The sequence below is a fragment of the Ranitomeya variabilis genome, chromosome 1 (genome assembly GCF_051348905.1).
Source record: "Ranitomeya variabilis isolate aRanVar5 chromosome 1, aRanVar5.hap1, whole genome shotgun sequence".
NCBI classification, from domain to species: domain Eukaryota; kingdom Metazoa; phylum Chordata; class Amphibia; order Anura; family Dendrobatidae; genus Ranitomeya; species Ranitomeya variabilis.
In genome coordinates this window covers 799465747-799491613 of record NC_135232.1, presented here as the reverse complement: position 1 = coordinate 799491613, position 25867 = coordinate 799465747, and the positions used below count along the sequence as shown (strand labels likewise).

The window sequence follows — 25867 nt, the reverse complement described above, 5'->3', positions numbered from 1 at the left end:
TGGCTTTATTCTAAAATACAAAACACTATATTGAGTGTTAGGGGAAGGCGTGCATTAGGCGGGGTTTAAACTAGCATCCAGTCTTTCTGATTTGTTCTGACATCTTCTGGTGGATCCTCCTTTTCTTCACATTCCTGAGTTATCTTTTTCAAGAGAAATAAACTTAACTCTTCACATTCTAAACTGAAATAAACAATGAACATTGGCAGCCATCTTTAGATACAATTACATTTGCATTAGCTAGCAGATAGGAAAAACTTATTGTTTCACAGTATAAAAGTATATCAGTACAAAAAGTGTATAAAGATTTATAAAAGTATAAAAGGTATATAAGAAAATACATTTTCACCTTGACAGTATATTGCATGCCGATGTGCTGGTATATGTACAGTATATAAGTCACATGACCCCAGAGCTTGTATGCATTTCCTCTATCCTACTTTTGTGCACTATACTTGGGTAAAAAATCCTTTCCTCTTGATAGACACTATGATCCATTATTTATGATTATGTTTTGAATTTTTTAATAATTGTATTTAATAAAATGTGTTACTCTTTTAACATTCTCCTTGTGAGTGGTGTGTTTGGATACTTGTATCCACTTAATAGGCATTATAAGTTTACACACCCCTATACTCTTATGCTTTTTGGGAGCTCTTTCCATGGTGGAGGTCCCTACATATTGGCATTAGTATGTTTTTGGACATTTCTGTAATTCACACGTCAGTACGTTGCAGTCTGAGTACAGATCCCAATGCAGAGAGCTGCTGGGAGTCTCCTAACCCCCTCTCAGCAGCCTCATAGGCATATTTGAGGCTGTCGGGTTCAGGTCAGGAGATTTGCGGACAGTCCGTGCATCGCTGTCTGTACTCAGACCATCACACGTGTGAATGTAGCCTTAGAGTGCATTAAAAATCTAACGGCCCCATATACATTAGACTAATGTCTGCTGAACCTGCCGATATCAATGGGTTTGGCCGAATGTGTATGGGAGCGCCGGCCGACTAATTATCAGGCAAGTTATTGATTTCGGGCAGCCCATCGCATCGCTCTTTCAGAGATAAGCCGCCAGCCAACGTTACTCATAGAGAAGAGTGCTGCCAGAACCAGCGCTCCTGTGTATGGGAGAGTCGCCTGAGATGACCGTCCGACAAACAATGGTCCAAAGCATCACTCGCCCGACAGCTGTATACAGCTATATATGGTGTGTGTAAATGGCCTATTCATCTGACTGAAATATGGTTCATCCACCAGAAAACTGATCTGCATGGAGCAGGATGTTTGCCCCTACGTTCAGTGGCTGTGTTCGCCTCACAACTGAACCTCAGCAAAACCAGATTTGGGCATATGTGCCATTGACTATAATGATGCAGATGGAGCCATGGTGTGCTCATTTTCATTTCTATATGCCTAGTGGATGTTGGCAGGTTAACATTAAAAAAATCCCTTTTAAATATGTATATTTATTAGATATGCATTAAAAAAAATCCCAAGATAACACAAGCAACACAAAAGTCAAATTGGGGTTAACCCCCTAATTAGATAAAGTGGCACAGTGCAGATTTGGACATGCCCTATATCAAAGGTCAATCCCCAAAGGTCAGTCTGCAAGGGGCTAGATGTCCGTAAATAAACATATATTCATGCCTGCCTAAATGCGGAGGTTGGCACCATACAGTAAAATGATTGTGACAATGGCTGCTCGACAACTTTCCCTAGGTAACCCTAAATAAAGGTAGTAAAACAGGGATAAATATTGTTGGTAGGCATAAATAATGAGAAAAATGGAAAGGTACTTAACTATGCTATGCTATTTCCATTGCCTCCAAACCGCCTGGAAGCGTTTCCCCATACCCAGGTTCCCTAGGAGGGTGATAATCATGGCATCTCAGGAAGATAGTAAGTAGTGATGAGCGAACGTGTTCGGACAATACATTATCTGAGAACGCTTGTGTGCTGAGTGTCTTCGGCGTTCTCGTATAATATGTTCGAGTCCCTGCGGCTGCATGTCTCCTGGCTGTTAGACAGCCGCAACACATGCAGGGTTTGTCTGTTTGTTAGGCAATTCCTGCATGTATTGCGGCTGTTGAACAGCCACGAGACATGCAGCCGCGGAGACTGAAACATATTTTTCGAGCACAATGAACAACACTCGGTTAGCACACGATAATGCTTGTATAACGTCTTTTCAAAGGACATTCGCTCCTGCTCAATGCAGCATTCATTAAATCATCTCAGACAGATTTCTGTCCAGCCTCTGTCTAAAGACTTCCATTGAAAGAACTCACCAGTCACCACCTCTCGTGGAAGCCTGTTCCACTCCTTGATTACCCTCACTGTCCAAAAGTTTCTCCTAATATCTAATCTGTCTCCTCCCATTCAGTTTCCTCCCATTGCTTCTAGTCTTTTTTGTGCAAATGAGAATAAAGCTGATCAGTCTACAATGTGACAGCCCTTGAGATATTTGCAGACAGCTATTATGTCTCCTCGCAGTCTTCTTTTTTGCAAGCTAAACTTTCCCAAATCCTGTAACCGTTCCTCAAAGGACATGGTTTGCAGACCAGTCACCATTCTGGTCGCTCTTCTCTGAACTTGCTCCAGTTTGTTGATGTCTTTTTTAAAATGTGGTGCACAAAACTGGACACAGTATTCCAGATGAGGTCTAACCAAAAAGGAGTGGAGGGCAATAATGACTTCACGTGATCTAGACTCTATGCTCCTCTTAATTCATTCTAGAACTGTGTTTGCTTTTTCGCTGCTGAATCACACTGTTGACTTGCGTGCAGTCTGTGATCTATTAGTATTCTCAAGTCTTTTTTTATATGTGCTGTTGCTTAGTCCTATTCTTCCCATTCTGCATATGCATTTTTCTTGCCCAGATGTAGGACTTTGCATTTCTCCCTGTTAAAAAACATTCTGTAAGGCTAGCTTCACACTACCGTTCAGCATGGCTGCGGACTTCCTCCGTGAAGCCCCGCCCACTGCTGCGCCTCTTCATTCAGCTCCGCCTACGTCTGCATGCGTCCTGCGTACCCTATATTTAACATTGGGTGCGCAGGCCATGCGGATGTATGCGGATGCCTCCACATGCATCGTTTTGATGGTGCGGCGACGGCAACAAAATGCAACTCGTGTTCGACGCAGGTCGCCGCACCGTCAAAACGATGCATGCGGAGGCATCCGCATACATCGGCATGGTCTGCGTACCTAATGGTAAAGATAGGGTACGCACGCTGCATGCCGATGTAGGCGGAGCTGACCGGAGGAGGTGCGGCGGTGGGCGGAGCTTTACGGAGGACGTACGCAGCTCTCCATCAGCAAATGTGAAACCAGCCTTAGTTGCTGCCCTCTGCTTCAGTTTGTTTAGATCTTTTTGAATCCTCTCTCTTCTCTAGTATTAGCTATCCCTCCTAGCTTTGTGTCATCAGCAAATTTAATCAGTTTACCCTCAATTCCTTCATCTAAATCATTGATAAAGATGTTGAACAATACAGGGCCCAGGACAGAGCCCTGTGGTACCCCACTTGAGACATTCTTCCAACTGGATGTGCAGCCATTTGCGACCACTCTTTGGGTTTGATCACTAAGCCAGTTATGAATCCACCTAACAGTTGCCTTGTCCATTCCATACTTAGTCATTTTTTCAATAAGGATTGTGTGAGATACTTTGTTAAATGCTTTGCTGAAGTCAAGATATGCTATATCTACTGGCAGGTAGGGGAGGTTGTCAGCAAGACACTTTAATGTTTCATTGGTGATTTTCATTTATGAAAAAATAAATAAATTACAGAACTTCTCTATCCATTACTAAGTTAATCACATAGAGCTCATGGATTGCACATGAAAGGCAATGTGTGGAGTCCATGATTTTCATACAAAAACTGACATGTCTCCGGGATTTTTTTTATGGACTCATGAACCGCCAAAAAAACATGGAAAAGTGAACAGCCCCATAGACTATGATGGGTACATGTTGCATCAGTGAAAACCACGGCTTTAACACGTCCATGAAAAATGGACTTCTGTAGATCATAGACACCGTTAAAGGAGTATCTCGAGATAGCACATTGTTGTGTGGGCATCTGTGGATGACACATATTTATGGGTTCATCTATAGCTGACACACTATATATATGTGAAGGGCACACTGTTGTTGTGACATCTATAGCTGTTAATAGAATGTTATGGGAGCAGAGCATTTTGGGAGGCATACTGTTATTGGGCTTGTAAACTAATACAGGGCACTGATAGCTAGCACATTGTTATGAGGGAACCTGTGGCTTGTAAACTGTTACAAAGCACCTGGGGCTGGCACATAATTATGGGCTATCCATACCTTCCAACTGTACCAGATCCAGCGAGACAATATCAGGATGATCTGACTTTGACTACATCTGTGTCCTCATAACACAAGTACAGTTGAATAAAATGGTGGAGCAAGGAGCTGCTTCACCATTCCATCTAGACTGGCAGCAGAGACCCATAACACAGGAACAGTGAGCAAGGATGTGACAGGCAAATGTGATGCTTCTGTGGGGCCATCATAATTTGTGAGAGTGATTGTAAAGGTCTACACTGTGTATAGGAACTGTTGGGGTATAACACTTTGTGTGTGGGGGACTTTGGGAGCAGCATACTGTATTATGGGTTTGTGGGGTATAATACTGTGTGGGAAGGGGATGGATGGGGCATTTTACTGTGTGAGGGGGACTTAAAGGGAATCTGTCACCCCAAAAATCGTACCTGAGCTAAGCCCACCGGCATCAGTGGCTTATCTACAGCATTCTGTAATGCTGTAGATAAGCCCCCGATGTATCCTGAAAGATGAGAAAGAGAGGTTAGATTATACTCACCCAGGGGCGGTCCCACTGCGGTCCGGTCCGATGGGCGTCGCGGTCAGGGGCCTCCCATCTTCTTACGATGACGTCCTCTTCTTGTCTTCTTGCAGCGGCTCTGGCGCAGGCACACTTTGTCTGCCCTGATGAGGGCAGAGCAAAGTACTGCAGTGCGTAGGCACCGGGAAAGGTCAGAGAGGCCCAGCGCATGTGCACTGCAGTACTTTGCTCTGCCCTCAACAGGACAAAGTAAGCCTGTGCCGAAGCCGCAGAGTGAAGACAAGAAGAGGACGTCATCGAATGAAGATAGGAGGACCGCCCCTGGGTGAGTATAATCTAACCTCTTTTTCTCATCTTTCAGGATACATCGGGGGCTTATCTACAGCATTACAGAATGCTGTAGATAAGCCCCTGATGCCGGTGGGCTTAGCTCAGATACGTTTTTTGGGGTGACAGATTCCCTTTAAGGGGCATAAAATTGTGTGTGGAAGGGGACTGTGGGAACTTCATACTGTGTGAGGGCCACTATGGGACATCATACTTTGGGTGGGGGAATGTACTATGAGAACATCATACTGTGTAGGGAAGTGTACTGTAGGGGATATCATACTGTGAGTAGAGGGAATGTACTGTGGGGACATCATACTGTGTGTGGGGGAATGTACTGTGGGGACATCATACTGTGTGTGGGGAAATGTACTGTGGGGACATCATACTGTGTGTGGGGGAATGTACTGTGGGGACATCATACTGTGTGTGGGGGAATGTACTGTGGGGACATCATACTGTGTGTGGGGGAATGTACTGTGGGGACATCATACTGTGTGTGGGGGAATGTACTGTGGGGACATCATACTTTGTGTGTGTGTGGGGGGATGTACTGTGGGGACATCATACTGTGTGTAGGGGAGTGTACTGTAAGGGATATCATACTGTGAGTAGAGGGAATGTACTGTGGGGACATCATACTGTGTATGGGGGAATGTACTGTGGGGACATCATACTGTGTGTGGGGGGATGTACTGTGTGGACATCATACTGTGTGTGGGGGAATGTACTGTGGGGACATCATACTGTGTATGGGGGAATGTACTGTGGGGACATCATACTGTGTGTGGGGAATGTACTGTGGGACATCATACTGTGTGTGGGGGAATGTACTGTGGGGACATCATACTGTGTGTGGGGAATGTACTGTGGGACATCATACTGTGTGTGGGGGAATATACTGTGGGGACATCATACTGTGTGTGGGGGAATATACTGTGGGGACATCATACTGTGTTTGTGAGAATGTACTGTGGGGACATCATACTTTGTGTGTGTGGGGGGATGTACTGTGGGGACATCATACTTTTGTGTGTGTGTGGGGGAATGTACTGTGGGGACATCATACTTTGTGTGTGTGGGGGGATGTACTGTGGGGACATCATACTTTTGTGTGTGTGTGGGGAAATGTACTGTGGGGACATCTTATTGTGTGTGGGGGGAATGTACTGTGGGGACATCATACTTTGGGTGCGGAAATGTACTGTGGGGACATCATACTGTACGTGGGGGAATGTACTGTGGGGACATCATACTGTGTATGGGGGAATGTACTGTGGGGACATCATACTGTGTGTGGGGGAATATACTGTGGGGACATCATACTGTGTGTGGGGGAATATACTGTGGGGACATCATACTGTGTTTGTGAGAATGTACTGTGGGGACATCATACTTTGTGTGTGGGGGGGGGGATGTACTGTGGGGACATCATACTTTTGTGTGTGGGGGGGAATGTACTGTGGGGACATCTTACTGTGTGTAGGGGAGTGTACTGTAAGGGATATCATACTGTGAGTAGAGGGAATGTACTGTGGGGACATCATACTGTGTATGGGGGAATGTACTGTGGGGACATCATACTGTGTGTGGGGAATGTACTGTGGGGACATCATACTGTGTGTGGGGGAATATACTGTGGGGACATCATACTGTGTGTGGGGGAATATACTGTGGGGACATCATACTGTGTTTGTGAGAATGTACTGTGGGGACATCATACTTTGTGTGTGTGGGGGGATGTACTGTGGGGACATCATACTTTTGTGTGTGTGTGGGGAAATGTACTGTGGGGACATCTTATTGTGTGTGGGGGGAATGTACTGTGGGGACATCATACTTTGGGTGCGGAAATGTACTGTGGGGACATCATACTGTACGTGGGGGAATGTACTGTGGGGACATCATACTGTGTATGGGGGAATGTACTGTGGGGACATCATACTGTGTGTGGGGAATGTACTGTGGGACATCATACTGTGTGTGGGGGAATATACTGTGGGGACATCATACTGTGTGTGGGGGAATGAACTGTGGGGACAACATACTTTGCCTGTGGAAATGTACTGTGGGGACATCATACTGTGTGTGTGTGGGGGGGGATGTACTGTGGGGACATCATACTGTGTGTGGGGGGGGGATGTACTGTGGGACATCATACTGTATATGGGGGATTTACTGTAGGGGGATAGCATACTGTGTGTAGCGATGTACCGTGAGGACATCATACCGTGTGGGGGGCAGTAGTGGATTCACACTATTTGTGGGGTACTCTGTGAGGACGCTGAGAGTAGTACCGTACTGTGTGGGAACATATTGGGCTTCACTAGGCGCAGTATTTCTGTGAGGGCACATATATAGGTGTGGGTGAGGCTAGGGAAGTAGTTTAGGGCAGACCAGAAATGTCCACGGTGTACTCCACAGTATGTGCCCCTCATTCCTGTCTTTCAGAGATGTGTGATATCTGTTGTGTGAGACCATAGCAACACACTGGATTAATAGTGTTGGGGTCCTGGGTTCAAATCCCACCAAGGACAACATCTGCAAGGAGTTTTGTACGGTCACCCCGTGTTTGCGTGGGTTTCCTCCCTCACTCCTTTGACGTACAGATAGGGGGAAAATGTAAAAAAAAATGATGGTGATGGTCCGGTGTATAAGGCTGCAGATTATGATGGTGCTATGTAAGGAAATAAACCACGTGCCTACTAAAAAAGGGCATGTGAAAACTTCGGCCACAACGCCTGCATCTTTCTGTCATACTGCAGAAGGTGGTGGGAGGCTGATATAACACTGTCACTATAGCAGGGGAGCAATCGGAACAAATCAACAGGTGAGTACCGGCTCTGACCACCAGGGCGCACTACAGCTATCCTTGTGTGGGCTGACTCCTTCTTACAGACTGAAACCATAGAGTCAGATAGTGTTGGCGTCTCACGTGAAATTGACCCGGAAGCGGAAGTGCTTCTATTTCCTCTGCTTTTCCCGGTGTTGGCGGCTGTGCTGGTTCTAGTGTGAAGACACTGAGCGCTGTGTGTGGATTTTTTTTTCTGTGGCTCAGTCTCCAGTGAGCTGCCATCATGTACGACGCGGAAGAGGGTAAGAGGCTGCTGGGGGCGAAGTGTATGCGCCATCATGGCCGACGTGTGTGCTGATAGTGACTGCTTTCTATTGTAGACATGCAGTATGATGAGGAGGATGATGAGATCACTCCAGATTTATGGCAGGAGGCTTGTTGGATTGTGATCAGGTAAGCCAGGTTTCTAGCCCTCCCCCGGAGGGTCATGTGTACAGATCCCAGGAGATCGAATTTACAAGATCTCTGCTTGCTTTCAGTAGTGGTGGCCTGTACATTTAGACTAGAGGTTCCTAATCGTCCACTGACACCCCAGAAGGGAAGGTTAGGGGATTGGACAAGCCGTGCACAATATGCTTCTAGTGACCGGATGAAAACTGTTTCTACTCACTGACCACAAGCGGAGATCTTGCAAATGGCGGCATATTGGTGTTAATATCTTTCTGTGTATTTTTCACTTTGGTGAAGCCTTAGTTACTAACTAAATAAAGGCAAGGGTGGCATTTTGCTAGAAGATCCCACCAGTGCCCATTTGGCAAGGGTTATATGGCTAGGATGATATGTCAGCAGCGGTGGTAGGAAAGTATTGTTACCCAGCTGACGGATTTGTTTGGCTTTTTTCAAATAACCGCTTTGGTCAGCAGTAGGATCTCCACTGATCAGACGCTGGTCGCACATCGTAGCAGTGGCGTAACTAGAGTCCCATGGACCCCGGTGTAATATTTTGACCTGGACCCCCACCTCCATGTTGGTCAGATGTAAGAGCGTTTGTACCGTTATGTGTAATAACGTCTGCCATCCTGTGACCGTTCCTGGCATGACGTCTGCCGTCCTGGGACCGTTCCTGGCATGACGTCTGCCGTCCTGTGACCGTTCCTGGCATGACGTCTGCCGTCCTGTGACCGTTCCTGGCATGACGTCTGCCGTCCTGGGACCGTTCCTGGTATGACGCCTGCCGTCCTGTGACCGTTCCTGGCATGACGTCTGCCGTCCTGGGACCGTTCCTGGCATGACGTCTGCCGTCCTGGGACCGTTCCTGGCATGACGTCTGCCGTCCTGGGACCGTTCCTGGCATGACGTCTGCCGTCCTGGGACCGTTCCTGGCATGACGTCTGCCGTCCTGGGACCGTTCCTGGCATGACGTCTGCCGTCCTGGGCCCGTTCCTGGCATGACGTCTGCCGGTCCTGGGCCCGTTCCTGGCATGACGTCTGCCGGTCCTGGGCCCGTTCCTGGCATGACGCCTGCCGGTCCTGGGCCCGTTCCTGGCATGACGCCTGCCGGTCCTGGGCCCGTTCCTGGCATGACGCCTGCCGGTCCTGGGCCCGTTCCTGGCATGACGCCTGCCGGTCCTGGGCCCGTTCCTGGCATGACGCCTGCCGGTCCTGGGCCCGTTCCTGGCATGACGCCTGCCGGTCCTGGGCCCGTTCCTGGCATGACGCCTGCCGGTCCTGGGCCCGTTCCTGGCATGACGCCTGCCGGTCCTGGGCCCGTTCCTGGCATGACGCCTGCCGGTCCTGGGCCCGTTCCTGGCATGACGCCTGCCGGTCCTGGGCCCGTTCCTGGCATGACGCCTGCCGGTCCTGGGCCCGTTCCTGGCATGACGCCTGCCGGTCCTGGGCCCGTTCCTGGCATGACGCCTGCCGGTCCTGGGCCCGTTCCTGGCATGACGCCTGCCGGTCCTGGGCCCGTTCCTGGCATGACGCCTGCCGGTCCTGGGCCCGTTCCTGGCATGACGCCTGCCGGTCCTGGGCCCGTTCCTGGCATGACGCCTGCCGGTCCTGGGCCCGTTCCTGGCATGACGCCTGCCGGTCCTGGGCCCGTTCCTGGCATGACGCCTGCCGGTCCTGGGCCCGTTCCTGGCATGACGCCTGCCGGTCCTGGGCCCGTTCCTGGCATGACGCCTGCCGGTCCTGGGCCCGTTCCTGGCATGACGCCTGCCGGTCCTGGGCCCGTTCCTGGCATGACGCCTGCCGGTCCTGGGCCCGTTCCTGGCATGACGCCTGCCGGTCCTGGGCCCGTTCCTGGCATGACGCCTGCCGGTCCTGGGCCCGTTCCTGGCATGACGCCTGCCGGTCCTGGGCCCGTTCCTGGCATGACGCCTGCCGGTCCTGGGCCCGTTCCTGGCATGACGCCTGCCGGTCCTGGGCCCGTTCCTGGCATGACGCCTGCCGGTCCTGGGCCCGTTCCTGGCATGACGCCTGCCGGTCCTGGGCCCGTTCCTGGCATGACGCCTGCCGGTCCTGGGCCCGTTCCTGGCATGACGCCTGCCGGTCCTGGGCCCGTTCCTGGCATGACGCCTGCCGGTCCTGGGCCCGTTCCTGGCATGACGCCTGCCGGTCCTGGGCCCGTTCCTGGCATGACGCCTGCCGGTCCTGGGCCCGTTCCTGGCATGACGCCTGCCGGTCCTGGGCCCGTTCCTGGCATGACGCCTGCCGGTCCTGGGCCCCGTGGTCCTGGGCCCGTTCCTGGCATGACGCCTGCCGTCCTGGGACCGGTCCTGGTATTTATTTTACTGACTTATATAGCGCCATTAATTCCACAGTGCTTTACAGACATTATCATCACTGTCCCCGATGGGGCTCACAATCTAAATTCCGTATCAGTATGTGTTTGGAATGTGGGAGGAAACCGGAGAACCTGGAGGAAACGCATACAAACTCCTTACAGATTTTGCCCTTGGTGGGATTTGAACCCAGGACCCCAGTGGTGCAATGCTGCAGTGCTAACCACTGAGCCACCGTGGTATGATGTCTGCCATTCTTCACCCCATTTTTGTGTGATGACCTCCATCTTGGGCCTGTTCCTGGTATAATGACCCCAATCCTTAACCCCATTCTGGTAACATAAAAAAATAAACAATTCTTACCTTCCTCCACCCTCAGCGGAATGTGTCCTGCAGCCGACATCTGGCTTCAGTATGTCAGCACGGGCAACAGATGATGTCTCTGCCATGCGCCGCTTATGACTGGCATGTCAATGTCAACTGCTGGCCCCTGATTGGCTGGCAGCATGTATAATAGCACAGGGAGCCCACAGGTCTGTGTACTACCATACACTTCAGCAGAATTTACATTTTCGGATGCACATCCAGCTGAAGTAGGCGTCAGCGGGCCTCGCTTCCTGCATGGGCCCAGTTGCGGTCCCACTTTCTGTGACTATGATAGTTATGCCCCAGCATCCTAGCGATATTTGATGAATGGGTTCAGTGTTTGGTTTAAGGGGGAACTTATCAACAGGTGAAAAGTAAACACTATTTGCTATTAGTTTATTTCCGCTGCTTTCCTGAGACTTTTTTTTTTTTAAGGCAAGTAGATGTGTCCCGTAGGATTAGCTGGAACATATCTTTAAGCTTTTTTGAAATACTATCCGGTCATATATAAAAAGTCCCATTTCTCTGGAGTGCAAGCAGGAATAAAATAAGAGCAAAAACTGGTCACTTTTAGTGATGAGCGAATATACTCGTTGCTGGAGATTTCTCAAGCATGCTCGGGAGTCCTCCGAGTATTTTTTAGTGCTCGGAGATTTAGTTTTCATCGCCGCAGCTGAATGATTTACATCTGTTAGCCAGCATAAGTACATGTGGGGGTTGCCTGGTTGCTAGGGAATCCCCACATGTAATCAAGCTGGCTAACAGATGTAAATCATTCAGCTGCGGCGATGAAAACTAAATCTCCGAGCACTAAAAAAATCCTCAGAGGACACCTGAGCGTGCTCGAGAAATCTCGAGTAATGAGTATATTCGCTCATCGCTAGTCACTTTAGACCTGGTGACAGGTCGTCTTTATGTCCGATCCTGCAGGAAAGGTATGGAGGTAGAGACAAGACAACCCTGTACATGTTATGGTAACTCATCTTGGTATTTTCTGTCATTCTTGCCTCTCTTCAGCTCCTATTTTGATGAGAAGGGGTTGGTACGTCAACAACTTGATTCGTTTGATGAGTTCATTCAGATGTCCGTGCAGAGAATTGTGGAGGATGCCCCACCGATAGATCTACAAGCTGAAGCTCAGCACACCTCAGGAGAAGTAGAAGAACCGGTAGGTCTCAGTCATGTAGAGCAGATGACAAGTGAATCTACTATACCAGTCATACATTTATAAACTCCAGACCTGTGCAATAGCAAATAGTAGGCTTTAGTATATGTGTAAATTGTAATGTAGGGCAGTTCTTTTATTTATTGTTCTTTGGAAGGCTCGATTATTTACTTATTGTTTTTTATTACTTAAAGGGAATCTATCTTAAGGTTTTTGCTACCCCATATGAGAGCAACATGATGTAGGGACTGAGATCCTGATTTCTGCAATATATCTCTTATTGTGCTGCTTGTTGTACTTTTGATACAAATCACTGTTTCATCTGATGTACACCTACCACCTCTGAATGCTGAGCTCTGTATAATCAGCAGATTTTTGTATACACTGTGCATAGGCAGAAAGCTGACAATCTGTGGCATTCCATTTATCCCCTTCCTGCCGCTCCGCTACCAATTTCTGCACTTTTGTTTTTCCTACACCTCCAAGAGCCATAACTTTTTTATTTATTTTCCTTCAACATAGCCATACGAGGGCTGTTTTTTTTTTTTTTTTTTTTTGCACGACAGGTTGTAGTTTAGAATTATGAATTCTCCTAATAGCCAGTTTCCTACTCCACACTGATGAGGGGCAAATACCCCGAAACAGCTGTCTGTGGATGGATACCATGTTTTGGCATAGGTGGTTTTCCTTTATTGGATGCTGCCCTTCCCGTGGTTGTTCCTTCCCGGTGAAAGACCTGGCTATTCATTGCTTGCGTTGACAAACACGTGATGGTGTCTCCGCGGCTTTTCTACATGCATTTGCATATTTCCCATAAGGGATGGGGGCAGTGTTCTGGATCACTGCGTTGAGAAACACGTGATGGTGTCTCCGGTGTTGGATGTTTTGATCTCCCCGAGGTCATTCACCCTTATGTTTATAGTAGTTCAGAATTATAACATTCATATAATCATAAAATGTTCTGGAAAACGAGAAAAAAACAATGTAATTACAGTAAAAGTTGTACGGGGGTAAAACGTGATTTTTTTTTTTTTTTTTGCGTAGAGGGGGCAGGAAGGGTGTTATTATTTTTTCTGACATTCATTGTGTGGTAATAATTACCTGGCAACTTGATTCTCCAGATCAGTATGATTATGGTGATGCTAAACTTAAAATTGGTGTGTGTGGGGGGGGTTAATGTAAATGCTGACAAAAATATCCCTCCCTCTTTATCCACATCAGCACCCTGAGATCATGATTGTGTGGTCCTGATGTCTGCCATGGCAATTCACGGCCAAATAGTGGCCTTAGAGTCTGTCGGTTATAGTAACCTGTTCTGAAGTCATTTAGGTGGTAAGAATACACTTTTTCATTTGTGCCATGCCAATTTGCAGTGATTCCTGAAAATCACCTGAAGGGATGATGCGAGGTGCTTGAGTCAGGGATAAATCATACCTCCCTGACTCAATAGAGGTAGAGCGCCAAATTTATAACTCATTATTTCAGCGTTTCTAGGTATAAACATAAAAGCCTCCTTCACAGAATGCAGCCTTAGTGCTGCTGAAGGTGGCTCTTTTACTTAAAAACGCCCTAGGGGGGTGACAGGTTCCCTTTAACTTTACTGTTCTGATAAATTATAGTGTGCCACGAAAAAATAGTCCCCAAATCACTGGGATTTGTTGAAGCGTTCCTGAGTTGTTACCACATAAAGTGACACTAGTCAAGACTAGTTAAGACCTGTAACATTTTTGTTTTGCTGTAGGTCGGCTTATTTGAAGGCTTATTTTTTTGCATGGTGATGCAGACTTTTTTTTTTTGTGTGTGTTCGTACCATTTTGGGGTACACACAATGTTTTGGTCTCCTTTTTTTCCTGCTATTTTACCATACAGGTTAGGCTACTTTCACACTAGCGTCGGTACGGGTCCGTCGCAGTGTGTCGGGCCGACGTACCGAAGCATGCTGTGAAATAAAAGCACAACGGGGGCAGTGTATGCAGTTTTTCAACGCAACCGCTGCCCCATTGTAAGGTCCAGGGAGGAGGGGGCGGAGTTCCAGCCGCGCATGCGCAGTCGGAAATGGCGGACATGACGCACAAAAAAACGTTACATGTAATTTTTTTTGTGCCGACGGTCCGCCAAAACACGACGCATCCATCGCACAACAGTTGCGACATGTGGCCATACGTCGCAATGCTTCGCTAATGTAAGTCTATGGGGAAAAAAACGCATCCTGCAGACAACTTTTCAGGATGCGTTTTTTCTCCTAAACAATGCATTGCAACGTATTCCAAACGACGCTAGTGTGAAAGTAGCCTTAAATAACTTCATAATTTGACAGACCCAATGACTTTCCCCAACGCATCAATACCAATTCGGCCACGTGCACATGTTCAATATTTTACCTCAGTATTTGTAAGTGTGCCAATCTGGGTCCTCCTCGTTGAGACGCTGCAGCAGCTGGATTTTGTGAGGGTGCCATTTGTGAGTAGCTAATATCCGCTGAAGAAATGTTCGACTGATGTCAGATCAGCGTGCTGAATTTGCTTAATGGGCAAAACAAAAGTTGGAACAGGACCCGCAGTTTATACAGAACATTATGTTCAGTGATGAGGCAAATTTTTTTGGGTGGGCCATTTATATGGATACACCTAAATAACATGGGAATGTTAATGGATCCAAAATGGCCAACTTCAAAATGGCCGCCATGGTCAACACTAGTGATGAGTGAGTGTACTCGTTGCTCGGGTTTTCCAGAGCACGCTCGGGTGGTCTCCGAGTATTTGTAACTGCTCGGAGAGTTAGTTTTCCTTGCAGCAGCTGAATGATTTGCGGCTACTAGACAGCTTGATTACATGTGAGGATTCCCTAGCAACCAGGCAACCCCCACATGTACTCAGCCTGGCTAGCAGCAGTAAATCATGCAGCTGTATCAACAAAAACTAAATCTCGGGGCACTAACAAATACTCGGAGACCATCCGAACATGCTCTGGAAAACCTGAGCAACGAGTACACTAGCTCATCACTAGTCACCACCCATGTTGAAAAGTTTTCCCCCTCCCATATACTAATGTCCCACAAACTGGAAGTTGATATCACAAACCATTCCCATTTTATTTAGGTGTATCCATATGCATGGCCCACCCTGTATAAGTGAATAAAGTAAATAAAGAAATTAAAAATTGTGAGGCGTTTCTCACATATTTTAGACCAGCCAGTGCACCAGCAGAAGAAAGTAAAAGTCTGACGTGCAGTGAGCGACTGTAGAAGAGGGTGCAGTATCTCAAGCTCAATATCAATGCCATCAGGGGTGGTTTGGATCCTTTTGCATTTTGGTCTTTAAAAATGGAAGAGTGGCCTAAACTCGCCTGTCACCCTTGGAGGTTTTGTCATGCCTGGCAGCCAGTGTTCTCTCAGAATGTGTCTTCAGCACTGCTGGTGGTGTCCTGACAGATACGCGCAGTGTAGACCACCTAACTTTCATCAACAACAAGTCATGGATCTTCAATAACTTTTGTACCCCAGTTTGACTGGGCAGACTAGGTGATGGTGTAGTTTTTAGTGTGCTGCATTGATCTTGCCTTATTGTGGTCTGTGACACCTTTGTGGTGTCCTCTGTGCCTGCTGCTGCTACTGATGTTACTAACAATCTTATGAAATGGGGAGACCTCAAGTTGGATCTCCATCTTGTGGGCTGCCTGTAGTGGAAGGGGTGTCATAGCCCCATTATATTATTTTTACTGTGGTGCAATTGAAAATGTCTGAAAAAGCGCTGTGGCATAAATGGCGCTATATAAGTCAGTAAAATAAATCAATAAAACAAATTGATGTCACTTTTCCTGGTGTCTGCCTCTAATTTTTGGAAATGTTTGAACTCCAAGTTGGGTCTCCTTCATGTGTGTTGCCTGAATTTGGCAGGGCTCTCGGATCACCAGGCTTACACCTGTCACTGGATAATGTTTAAGCTAAAAATGCTGCTCCAAGCGCTGTCCCATGCTGAAATGTGACCTTCTGGCTTGACCACACAATTGGCACAAAGAATTTATATACTGAAATGTAGCCTGCTTTCTGGAGCACACTATTAGTACAAAGAATTTGTATTTTCAAATGTGGACTTCTTCTGGCTGGCTAAAAATATTAGCAACACTAAATATTTTCCTGCAGAAATGTGGCCTTCTTTCTGGAGCACAGTATTAAAACAAACAATTTAGATTCTCAAATGTGGACTCAAGCACTATATTATTAAATGTGCCCTGGTGTCTCTGGACCACATAAGTAGCAAAAACGATTGATCTGCTGTGTGTGTAGCCCATTCACTACTTCAATCTATCCCCCTATCCCCCACCCCTGAAGATGGCTGGACCATCATTGTAAATACCTCTACCTTGTATCTCCCCCCCCCCCCCCCCCATTGTAGGTTGTAAGCTCTTACAAGCAGTGTCGTCTTATTTTGCTTAATTATTGTAATGTTAACGTTGTTCCTTATGACTGTTGTCCGAAACTGTTAAGTGCTGCGGAATATGTTGGCGCTATATAAATAAAGATTATTATTATTATAAGGTTGATTTCACGGCCACACAAGATCCTATGTATCGGAACTAGCTGACAATAAACCGCCTAGCTAGCATTCTAACTATCCAGTAGCAGCGGGAACAGCCTGTCTGCGCTGTTACACTGACAAAATGGTGTCAAAACAACATGTCCGCTCTTTATATGTAGAGGGTCATGTGACTTCAGCAGCCAACAGCCCTTGTGTGTGGATGGTTTCCACGCTCTGATTGGCTGTTGGAATCTCTGCACATTAAGTTAAGGGAATAAAAAAAATCAGTTCAGCACCACTCCTCTAACCTTTCCCCACCCCTTCCCCTCATTAAACACGTCCCCCCATCCACCCTGCTCATCATACAGCACCACTATCCTAGCCAAAGGCATTAGAGCAAATGCGATCATGTAACAAACTGGCCAAATTTTGCTGATTTTTTTTTTTTTTTTTTTTAAATGCACGGTTGTCCGAACATGAATCTGCTACGTATATGCTACGTTTGTATCGAATTTGAGATTGGCCAACGAATTCCACAAGTTTGCTCATCTCGAGTCTCTACTATACATTTCCTCTGACTGTCCCACTCCTGCTTTTGGCTTACAGATACTGAGGCAAAAAGCTCACCAAATACTCACCGTGAGCACCTTATGGTTTTTATTTCTGTTGAATTTGGGAAAGGTGGGTTGATTTTAAACTCCTATTTGAAAAAAAAAAATATTTGCTTGTTCTATGTACTTCACTACCACATCAGTGTAGTATATAGAGAAAATGATGGTCATAGGCTTCACAGTAACACCAGGATGCCAGCCACGTGGGTTTCATCATGACACTGGCATGGCAATTTATCAGCACCATCAATCATAGTCCTGGAGACCAGTGGACACCTGAAAATGAGTGCTGCTTCAATGCTGTCAATGCTGCTGCTATCTGTGGCATTTATTAAAGATGCTAAACAGTAGTGATCAGAGCTGGCTCTAGTAGCTGCTGTGAGAGGCAGATGAAGGCGGTATAACACAACTCCTGAGCCCGCTACTTACTCCTGCACCCTCTACATGATTTATTAGTATGTCATTTAGAGGGAAGGCGGTCAATGTACGCAACTGTACCATAGACACCCACCATGGCATCGTATATAAGCCGGCTGATTTGTGTTTGAGTTACTCTTCAGGACATTTTTTCCGTGCCTGCTATTCTGTGATGGAATACTGCAGTAAATTTGTGTTAAGCTGTCTCTTACTTGCCTATGTGTCTTCTACTTCATTTATATCTTGACTTTTGTAATGATTTTACAGCCACGATTCCTCCTGAAGTTTGAGCAAATCTACCTGTCTAAACCTACACACTGGGAAAGAGATGGTGCTCCTTCACCAATGATGCCGAATGAAGCAAGACTTAGAAATCTGACGTAAGAATGTTATTATCATAGGATGGAAGTAGAAGATTGAAGTCTCTCCCATGCTCCTATTCTTCCTATAGAATTGATCATATTGTGTGTCTGCGATAGAGCACTCGCATTGTGAGCCTCATTTGGGCACGGGGTTGATGTGAGTGCTGATCTCTGTACATCACTGCAGGCGACACACAATAATTACCGTGTTTTTCTGACTATGACTATTTCTGACTATGTTGGTTGCGTCTTCTTTTCTGCAGTCAGGAAGATCACAGCAGTGCCAGATCTCCAACTGCTTTCTTAGGCCGGTTTCACATTAGTGTTTGGAGGAGCTGCGGAGGGCTGCGGACTTCCTCTGTGAAGCCCCGCCCTTGGCCGCACCTCCGACTCTAGCTCTGCCTACTTCTGCATGCGGCCTGCGTACCTATCTTTAACATTAGGTACGCAGGTCGTGCCGCTGTATGCGGATGCTTCCGCATGCGTTGTTTTGACGATGCGGCGACCAGCGTAGGACGCAGCTTGTAGCAATTTCTTTTTTTTTCATTCAAAACGACGCATGCGGAAGCATCCGCATACAGCGGCACGACCTGCGTACCTAATGTTAAAGATAGGTACGCATGCCGGCCGCATGCAGAAGTAGGCGGAGCTAGAGTCGGAGGTGCGGCCAAGGGCGGGGCTTCACGGAGGAAGTCCGCAGCTCCTCAAAACGCTAGTGTGAAACTAGCCTTAAATGATCAGGCAGAGCATTCGTAAAGCGCTGTGCCCCGATCACTGACAGCTATGCTGCCACATAGTTCTGTCTCTCTGCTGACACTCATCTATATGATCCTTCCTGAGCGAAGAGACTAGACCAGTATGCTAGCAAGTCATGGAAAGCTTCTGCCTACACAATGATCAATATAATGAATCTTTGGTACATAAGCTTAAGAAAAACAAAAAGAATTGTCACACATTAACCCCTTCATGACCCCGCCTATTTTGACCTTAATGACCTGGCCGTTTTTTGCAATTCTGACCAGTGTCCCTTTATGAGGTAATAACTCAGGAACGCTTCAACGGATCCTTGCGGTTCTGAGATTGTTTTTTCGTGACATATTGGGCATCACGTTAGTGGTAAATTTAGGTCGATAATTTTTTAGTTTATTTGTGAAAAAAATGGACATTTGGCTAAAATTTTGAAAATTTCGCAATTTTCAAATTTTGAATTTTTATTCTGTTAAACGAGAGAGTTATGTGACACAAAATAGTTAATAAATAACATTTCCCACATGTCTACTTTACATCAGCACAATTTTGGAAACAAATTTTTTTTTTTGCTAGGAAGTTATAAGGGTTAAAATTTGACCAGCGATTTCTCATTTTTACAACGAAATTTACAAAACCATTTTTTTTTAGGGACCACCTCACATTTGAAGTCAGTTTGAGGGGTCTATATAGCTGAACATACCCAAAAGTGACACCATTCTAAAAACTGCACCCCTCAAAGTGCTCAAAACTACTTTCAAGAAGTTTATTAACCCTTCAGGTGCTTCACAGCAGCAGAAGCAACATGGAAGGAAAAAATGAACATTTAACTTTTTAGTCACAAAAATGATCTTTTAGCAACAATTTTTTTCTTTTCCCAAGGGTAAAAAGAGAAACTGGACCCCAAAAGTTATTGTACAATTTGTCCTGAGTACGCCGATACCCCATATGTGGGGGGGAACCACTGTTTGGGCGCACGACAGGGCTCGGAAGGGAAGGAGCGCCATTTGACTTTTGAATGAAAAATTAGCTACAATCGTTAGTGGACACCATGCCGCGTTTGGAGAGCCCCTGTGTGCCTAAACATTGGAGCTCCCCCACATGTGACCCCATTTTGGAAACTAGACCCCCAAGGAACTTATCTAGATGCATATTGAGCACTTTGAACCCCCAGGTGCTTCACAAATTCATCCATAAAAATAAAGTACTTTTTTTTCACAAAAAATTTCTTTTAGCCTTAATTTATTCATTTCCACATGAGCAACAGGATAAAATGTATCCTAAAATGTATTGGGCAATTTCTCCTGAGTACACTAATACCTCACATGTGGGGGTAAACCACTGTTTGGGCACACGGCAGGGCTCGGAAGGGAAGGAGCGCCATTTGACTTTTTCAATGAAAAATTAGCTCCAATCTTTAGCGGACACCATGTCTCGTTTGGAGAGCCCCTGTGTGCCTAAGCATTGGAGCTCCCCCACATGTGACCCCATTTTGGAAACTAAACCTCCCGTGGAACTAATCTAGATGTGCAGTGACCACTTTAAACCCCCAAGTGCTTCACAGAAGTTTATAACGCAGAGCCGTGAAAATAAAAAATAATTTTTCTTTCCTCAAAAATTATTTTTCAGCCCGCAATTTTTTTTTTCACAAGAGTAACAGAAGAAATTGGACCCCAAAAGTTGTTGTCCAGTTGTCCTGAGTACGCTGATACCCCATATGTGGGAGGGGAACCACCGTTTGGGCACACGTTGGGGCTCAGAAGGGAAGTAGTGACATTTTGGAATGCAGACTTTGATGGAATGGTCTGCGGGCATCATGTTACGTTTGCAGAGCCCCTGATGTGCCTAAACAGTAGAAACCCCCCACAAGTGACCCCATTTTGGAAACTAGACCCCCCCAAGGAACTTATCTAGATATGTGGTGAGCACTTTGAACCCCTAAGTGCTTACAGAAGTTTATAACGCAGAGCCGTGAAAATAAAAAATCATTTTTCTTTCCTCAAAAATGATGTTTTAGCAAGCAATTTTTTATTTTCGCAAGGGTAACAGGAGAAATTGGACCCCAAAAGTTGTTGCCCAGTTTGTCCTGAGTATGCTGGTACCCCATATGTGGGGGTAAAGCACTGTTTGGGCGCACGTCGGGGCTCGGAAGCGAGGGAGCACCATTTGACTTTTTGAACGCAAGATTGGCTGGAATCAATGGTGGCGCTAGGTTGCGTTTGGAGACCCCTGATGTGCCTAACCCTAATCACAACCCTAACCCCAACGCTAACCACAACCCTAACCCCAACATACCCCTAATCCTAATCCCTAACCCAACCCTAACCACAACCCAACACACCCCTAACCATAACCCTAACCACAAGCCTAATCTTAACCCTATTTCCAACCCTAGCCCAAATCCCAACCCTAACCCTAAGGCTATGTGCCCACGTTGCGGATTCGTGTGAGATTTTTTACGCACCATTTTTGAAAAATCCGCAGGGAAAAGGCACTGCATTTTACCTGCGGATTTACCGCGGATTTCCAGTGTTTTTTGTGCGGATTTCACCTGCGGATTCCTATTGAGGAACAGGTGTAAAACGCTGCGGAATCCGCACAAATAATTGACATGCTGCGGAAAATACAACGCAGCGTTTCAGCGCTGTATTTTCCGCACCATGGGCACAGCGGATTTGGTTTTCCATAGGTTTACGTGGTACTGTAAACCTGATGGGAAAACTGCTACGAATCCGCAGCGGCCAATCCGCTGTGGATCCGCAGCCAAATGCGCACCGTGTGCACATAGCCTAATTCTAAGGCTATGTGCACACGCTGTGGAAACCGCTGCGGATCCGCAGCGTTTCCGCAGCTGCGGGTCCGCAGCAGTTTCCCATGAGTTTACAGTTCAATGTAAACCTATGGGAAACAAAAAACGCTGTGCACATGCCATGGAAAAAACTGCGCGGAAACGCAGCGGTTTACATTGCACAGCATGTCACTTTCTGCGGATTCCGCAGCGGTTTTACAGCTGCTCCTATAGAAAATTGCAGTTGTAAAACCGCAGTAAATCCGCAGCGGTTTTGCACTGCGAAAAAATCCGCAGAGGACCAGAATACGTGTGCACATAGCCTTACCCTAACTCTAATTCTAACCCTAACCCTAGTTCTAACCCTAACCCTAGTGGAAAAATAAAAGTAAATATACTTTTATTATTGTCCCTACCTATGGGGGTGATAAAGGGGGGGGGTTCATTTACAATTTTTTTTTACTTTGATCACTGTGATAGGTTTTATCACAGTGATCAAACTGTACACGGAACGAATCTGCTGGCCGGCAGATTCGGCAGGCGCACTGCGCATGCGCCCACCATTTTGGAAGATGGCGGCGCCCATGGAACTGATGGACACCGGGAGGCTCGGTAAGTATGGGGGTGGGTATCAGAGCACGGGGGGGTGGGATCGGAGCACGGGGGGGTGGGATCGGAGCACGGGGGGGTGGGATCGGAGCACGGGGGGTGGGATCGGAGCACGGGGGGGTGGGATCGGAGCACGGGGGGGTGGGATCGGAGCACGGGGGGAGCGGACAGGAGGACGGAGGGGAGCGGACAGGAGGACGGAGGGGAGCGGACCACAGAACGGAGGACTGGGGAGGAGATCGGTGGCGGGGGGCAGATTAGGTTTTCCAGCCATGGCTGATGATATTGCAGCATCGGCCATGGCTGAATTGTAATATTTCACCACTTTTCATAGGTGAAATATTACAAATTGCTCTGATTGGCTGTTGCACTTTCAACAGCCAATTAGAGCGATCGTAGCCACGTGGGGGCAAAGCCACCCCCTGGGCTAAAGTACCACTCCCCCTGTCCCTGCAGATCGGGTGAAATTGGAGTTAACCCTTTCACCCGATCTGCAGGGACGCGATCCCTCCATGATGCCACATAGACGTCACAGGTCGGATTGGCACCGACTTTCATGACACCTACGTGGCGTCACAGGTCGAGAAGGGGTTAAGCTAACCATAGCAAGAGACTCTGTCTCTGAGACGGAAGTCATTCTCCTGAATTTCCAAGGGTTAAATTCTGTCTGTGCACTATATAGGATACACATAGGTCCTTGGTTGGCCAGATGTATTAGAAGCAAAAAAGAAAAAAAAATGCAGATAGCACTCACCGGTCCTTAAAACTTCATCCTTTATACAAACTTTAAAATGCCATGGCCAGAGGAACAGGTTGCTGGGATGTGCGAGCTGGTGTAAGATGACGGCCGTTGAAGCGCTGAGCAGCGCGAAACGGCCGTCGTCTTACACCAGCTCGCACATCCTAGCAACCTGTTCCTCTGGCCATGACATTTTAAAGTTTGTATAAAGGATGAAGTTTTAAGGACCGGTGAGTGCTATCTGCATTTTTCTTTTTCTTTTTTGCTGCATATACCCTGTTTTGGCATGAGCACCCGGAGTCTATAGAGGCGGCCTCTATCCGGAAAGCACTCCATTCAGCATATGGTTGTCTGGCCCCACAGCAGTGTCGTTATATATTTTTCTTTCTTGTTTAGCTGTATTAGAAGCCAGAAATTGAAGACACCATGCAAATAGTTGACTCCACAATAAATGTACTTGTGTTCTTTATGACCAAAACTACTAAAGTGAACTGTTTTGGTACTTCCTGTCACTGTTGGGGACGGTATAAAATACCCTTTACTTTTTGGTTCAACCTCCAAATGTACTGTATCATTAGACCACAAGTATACAAGTATGCATCCAACTTCTGATACCACTGTAGAATAAAACATTACCCACCTATTCTACCCTAGGCACTCAGAAACCAGGTATAACGCTACACCACCAACGTTACTGACATTAACCCCTCCACATCTATACATTCTCAGTGATCTTTTAATTAATATGAAATATTTTTTCCCTCTCTTCTGCTGTTTAAATCTATATATCTTTACCATCCAAAAAAGTGCTATAGATACTTGTTTCTTTTATTTATTTATTTTTTTGTTTTGATTTTCAGTTCATCTTACTTTCTTGTTGCTTTTCCCATATTGGCCTTGATTTAAGGGACTTTACTATATTCCATGGTTTGTTAAAGGTTTTGGAAATATAAGCTTTTCAAACTGGTTATTTTCCAAAATGCATCATTTTTCTATTGCAGACTTATGCATCTAGCCATTTACTTGCCTTTTTATTGCTGCTCACAATCCATTTTGTCCTTTTCTGGGCTTCTTCCCTACTCGAGCATGTGCAGATGTTTTCTGTGGTTAATGGGTTATGTTCGGAGGCCAGGGTGCAGCACAACCAATTGTGAGTAGTGCTCATAACCCTGTACATAGGGCAAATCATATAAAGGAGAAAGACTGGTAACTGTCTGCCTGTGCTGTGGCTAAGAACGGATAGTGAATGCTTTTTCCGTGCCAAAGTGACTGCTGGCTATTACTGTACTTGCCCCATCAGACCGCTTTCTAGTCACATAGTACAAGCCAGCTCAGTCTTGGAAGAAGCCCTCGTTATCTGTTCTCAGCCAAAGTGCAGGCAGACAGCTGTATATAACATGGCCCATGTGTCTGAGTAGTGTTATGAGCGCTACTCTGAGGGTTGTGTACTCCACGGACCCCACGTGCATAAGCCATTTACTACAGAAACCGTGCACATGCTGGACAAGCCTGCTACTGAACAAACTAGATTGTTAGCACCAAGAAGACAAGTGATCGGACTATATAGGCAAGTCTGTAATTAAAGAAATGATGTCTTTTGGAAAATGTACAGCATTTGAAAAGGTCTCTAGTTCCAAAATCTTTTACAGACCGTTATCAAGTTAAAATGACCAAAATCTAGGTCTTGCTTTGGAATTAGCCCATAGACATGTGGTTTCTGCGTACATCATAATAGGTTTTTCTTACTGTGTTTAAGGTATTCAGCCCCACTCTATGTGGATATTACAAAAACCGTTGTGAAAGAAGGGGACGACCAAATCCAAACTCAACATCAAAAGACCTTTATTGGAAAGATCCCAATCATGTTGCGCTCCACTTATTGTCTTTTAAATGGCCTCACTGATCGTGATCTTTGTGAGTTAAATGAGTGCCCGCTGGATCCCGGAGGATACTTTATTATCAATGGATCTGAAAAGGTAATTTTACTATTAGTCTTCTCTCAACCACAGTGGTCATTCTTGCTGTACACTTGGACGGTATTTGTATTGTACCCCAGGCTACAGATCTGGAACTGTCTGCATTGTCCTTATCTTGCCTCTATACGTTGCTTTATTTATATCTGCCAAGCTTATTGATTAGGTTTGTTTCACTGATTCTGGAATATTTCCTTTTTTCTTCTTTTATGCCCCTCCATTCCAAAGGAATAAAATAAATTTAACTTCAAACAAACAAAAAAAACTCAGAGAAGTTCTTAGGCATTTGACTAGAAGGTTGAAGTTCTGTGTTAAATTCTCAGTTGGTTAAAGGTACATTTATTTAAAAAAAAAATAGAAAGCCATAAACAATGTTTCATAATCAGTGGGACTGTGACAACTGAAGGTGGGCTTAGTTTAAATTTAAAAAAATCCAGTGAAAGGTCCTGTTTAAATTGAAAGTCCCATTTCTGATTTTTCATTATAAGGTATCTGTGAGGTCACCATACCCTGCATCCCCCATTCCTAAAAAGGCAGTTAGCTATCTTTAACCCCCTCAGTCTGCATGACGGATGTATATGTGGTGGAGCGAGCCCAGGAGCAGATGCTGGCTACGTTATATAGCTGGCATCTGCCTCTAACAGCAGTGATCAGCCTACCTGCCGAAAGTTTGCCCTCCCAAATCACCAGGGACTCGTTGATCGCTATCTGCTGTTGAGGGGTATAAATGTTATACATAGTTTTTCAAATGTAATGAGGGGACTAGATTTCTAGGGGATGCAAAGTTAGGGTCACCGTGCGTGTAAGTGGGTTGAGTCGCATTGAGAGCTTTTG

General features: G+C 46.3%; 1 protein-coding gene across 1 annotated transcript in view; it reads left to right on the top strand.

Moving 5' to 3' along the window:
* Window positions 1-8101: 8101 nt before the first annotated feature.
* Window positions 8102-25867, top strand: part of POLR2B (RNA polymerase II subunit B) — an 87023-nt gene continuing 69257 nt past the window's right edge. The window contains exons 1-5 of the mRNA XM_077273855.1: window positions 8102-8258; window positions 8337-8409; window positions 12123-12273; window positions 18083-18195; window positions 24817-25036. Of these exons, the coding sequence (XP_077129970.1) occupies window positions 8240-8258; window positions 8337-8409; window positions 12123-12273; window positions 18083-18195; window positions 24817-25036 (576 nt within the window). The 5' untranslated portion in view covers window positions 8102-8239. The remainder of the gene's footprint in view (window positions 8259-8336; window positions 8410-12122; window positions 12274-18082; window positions 18196-24816; window positions 25037-25867) is intronic.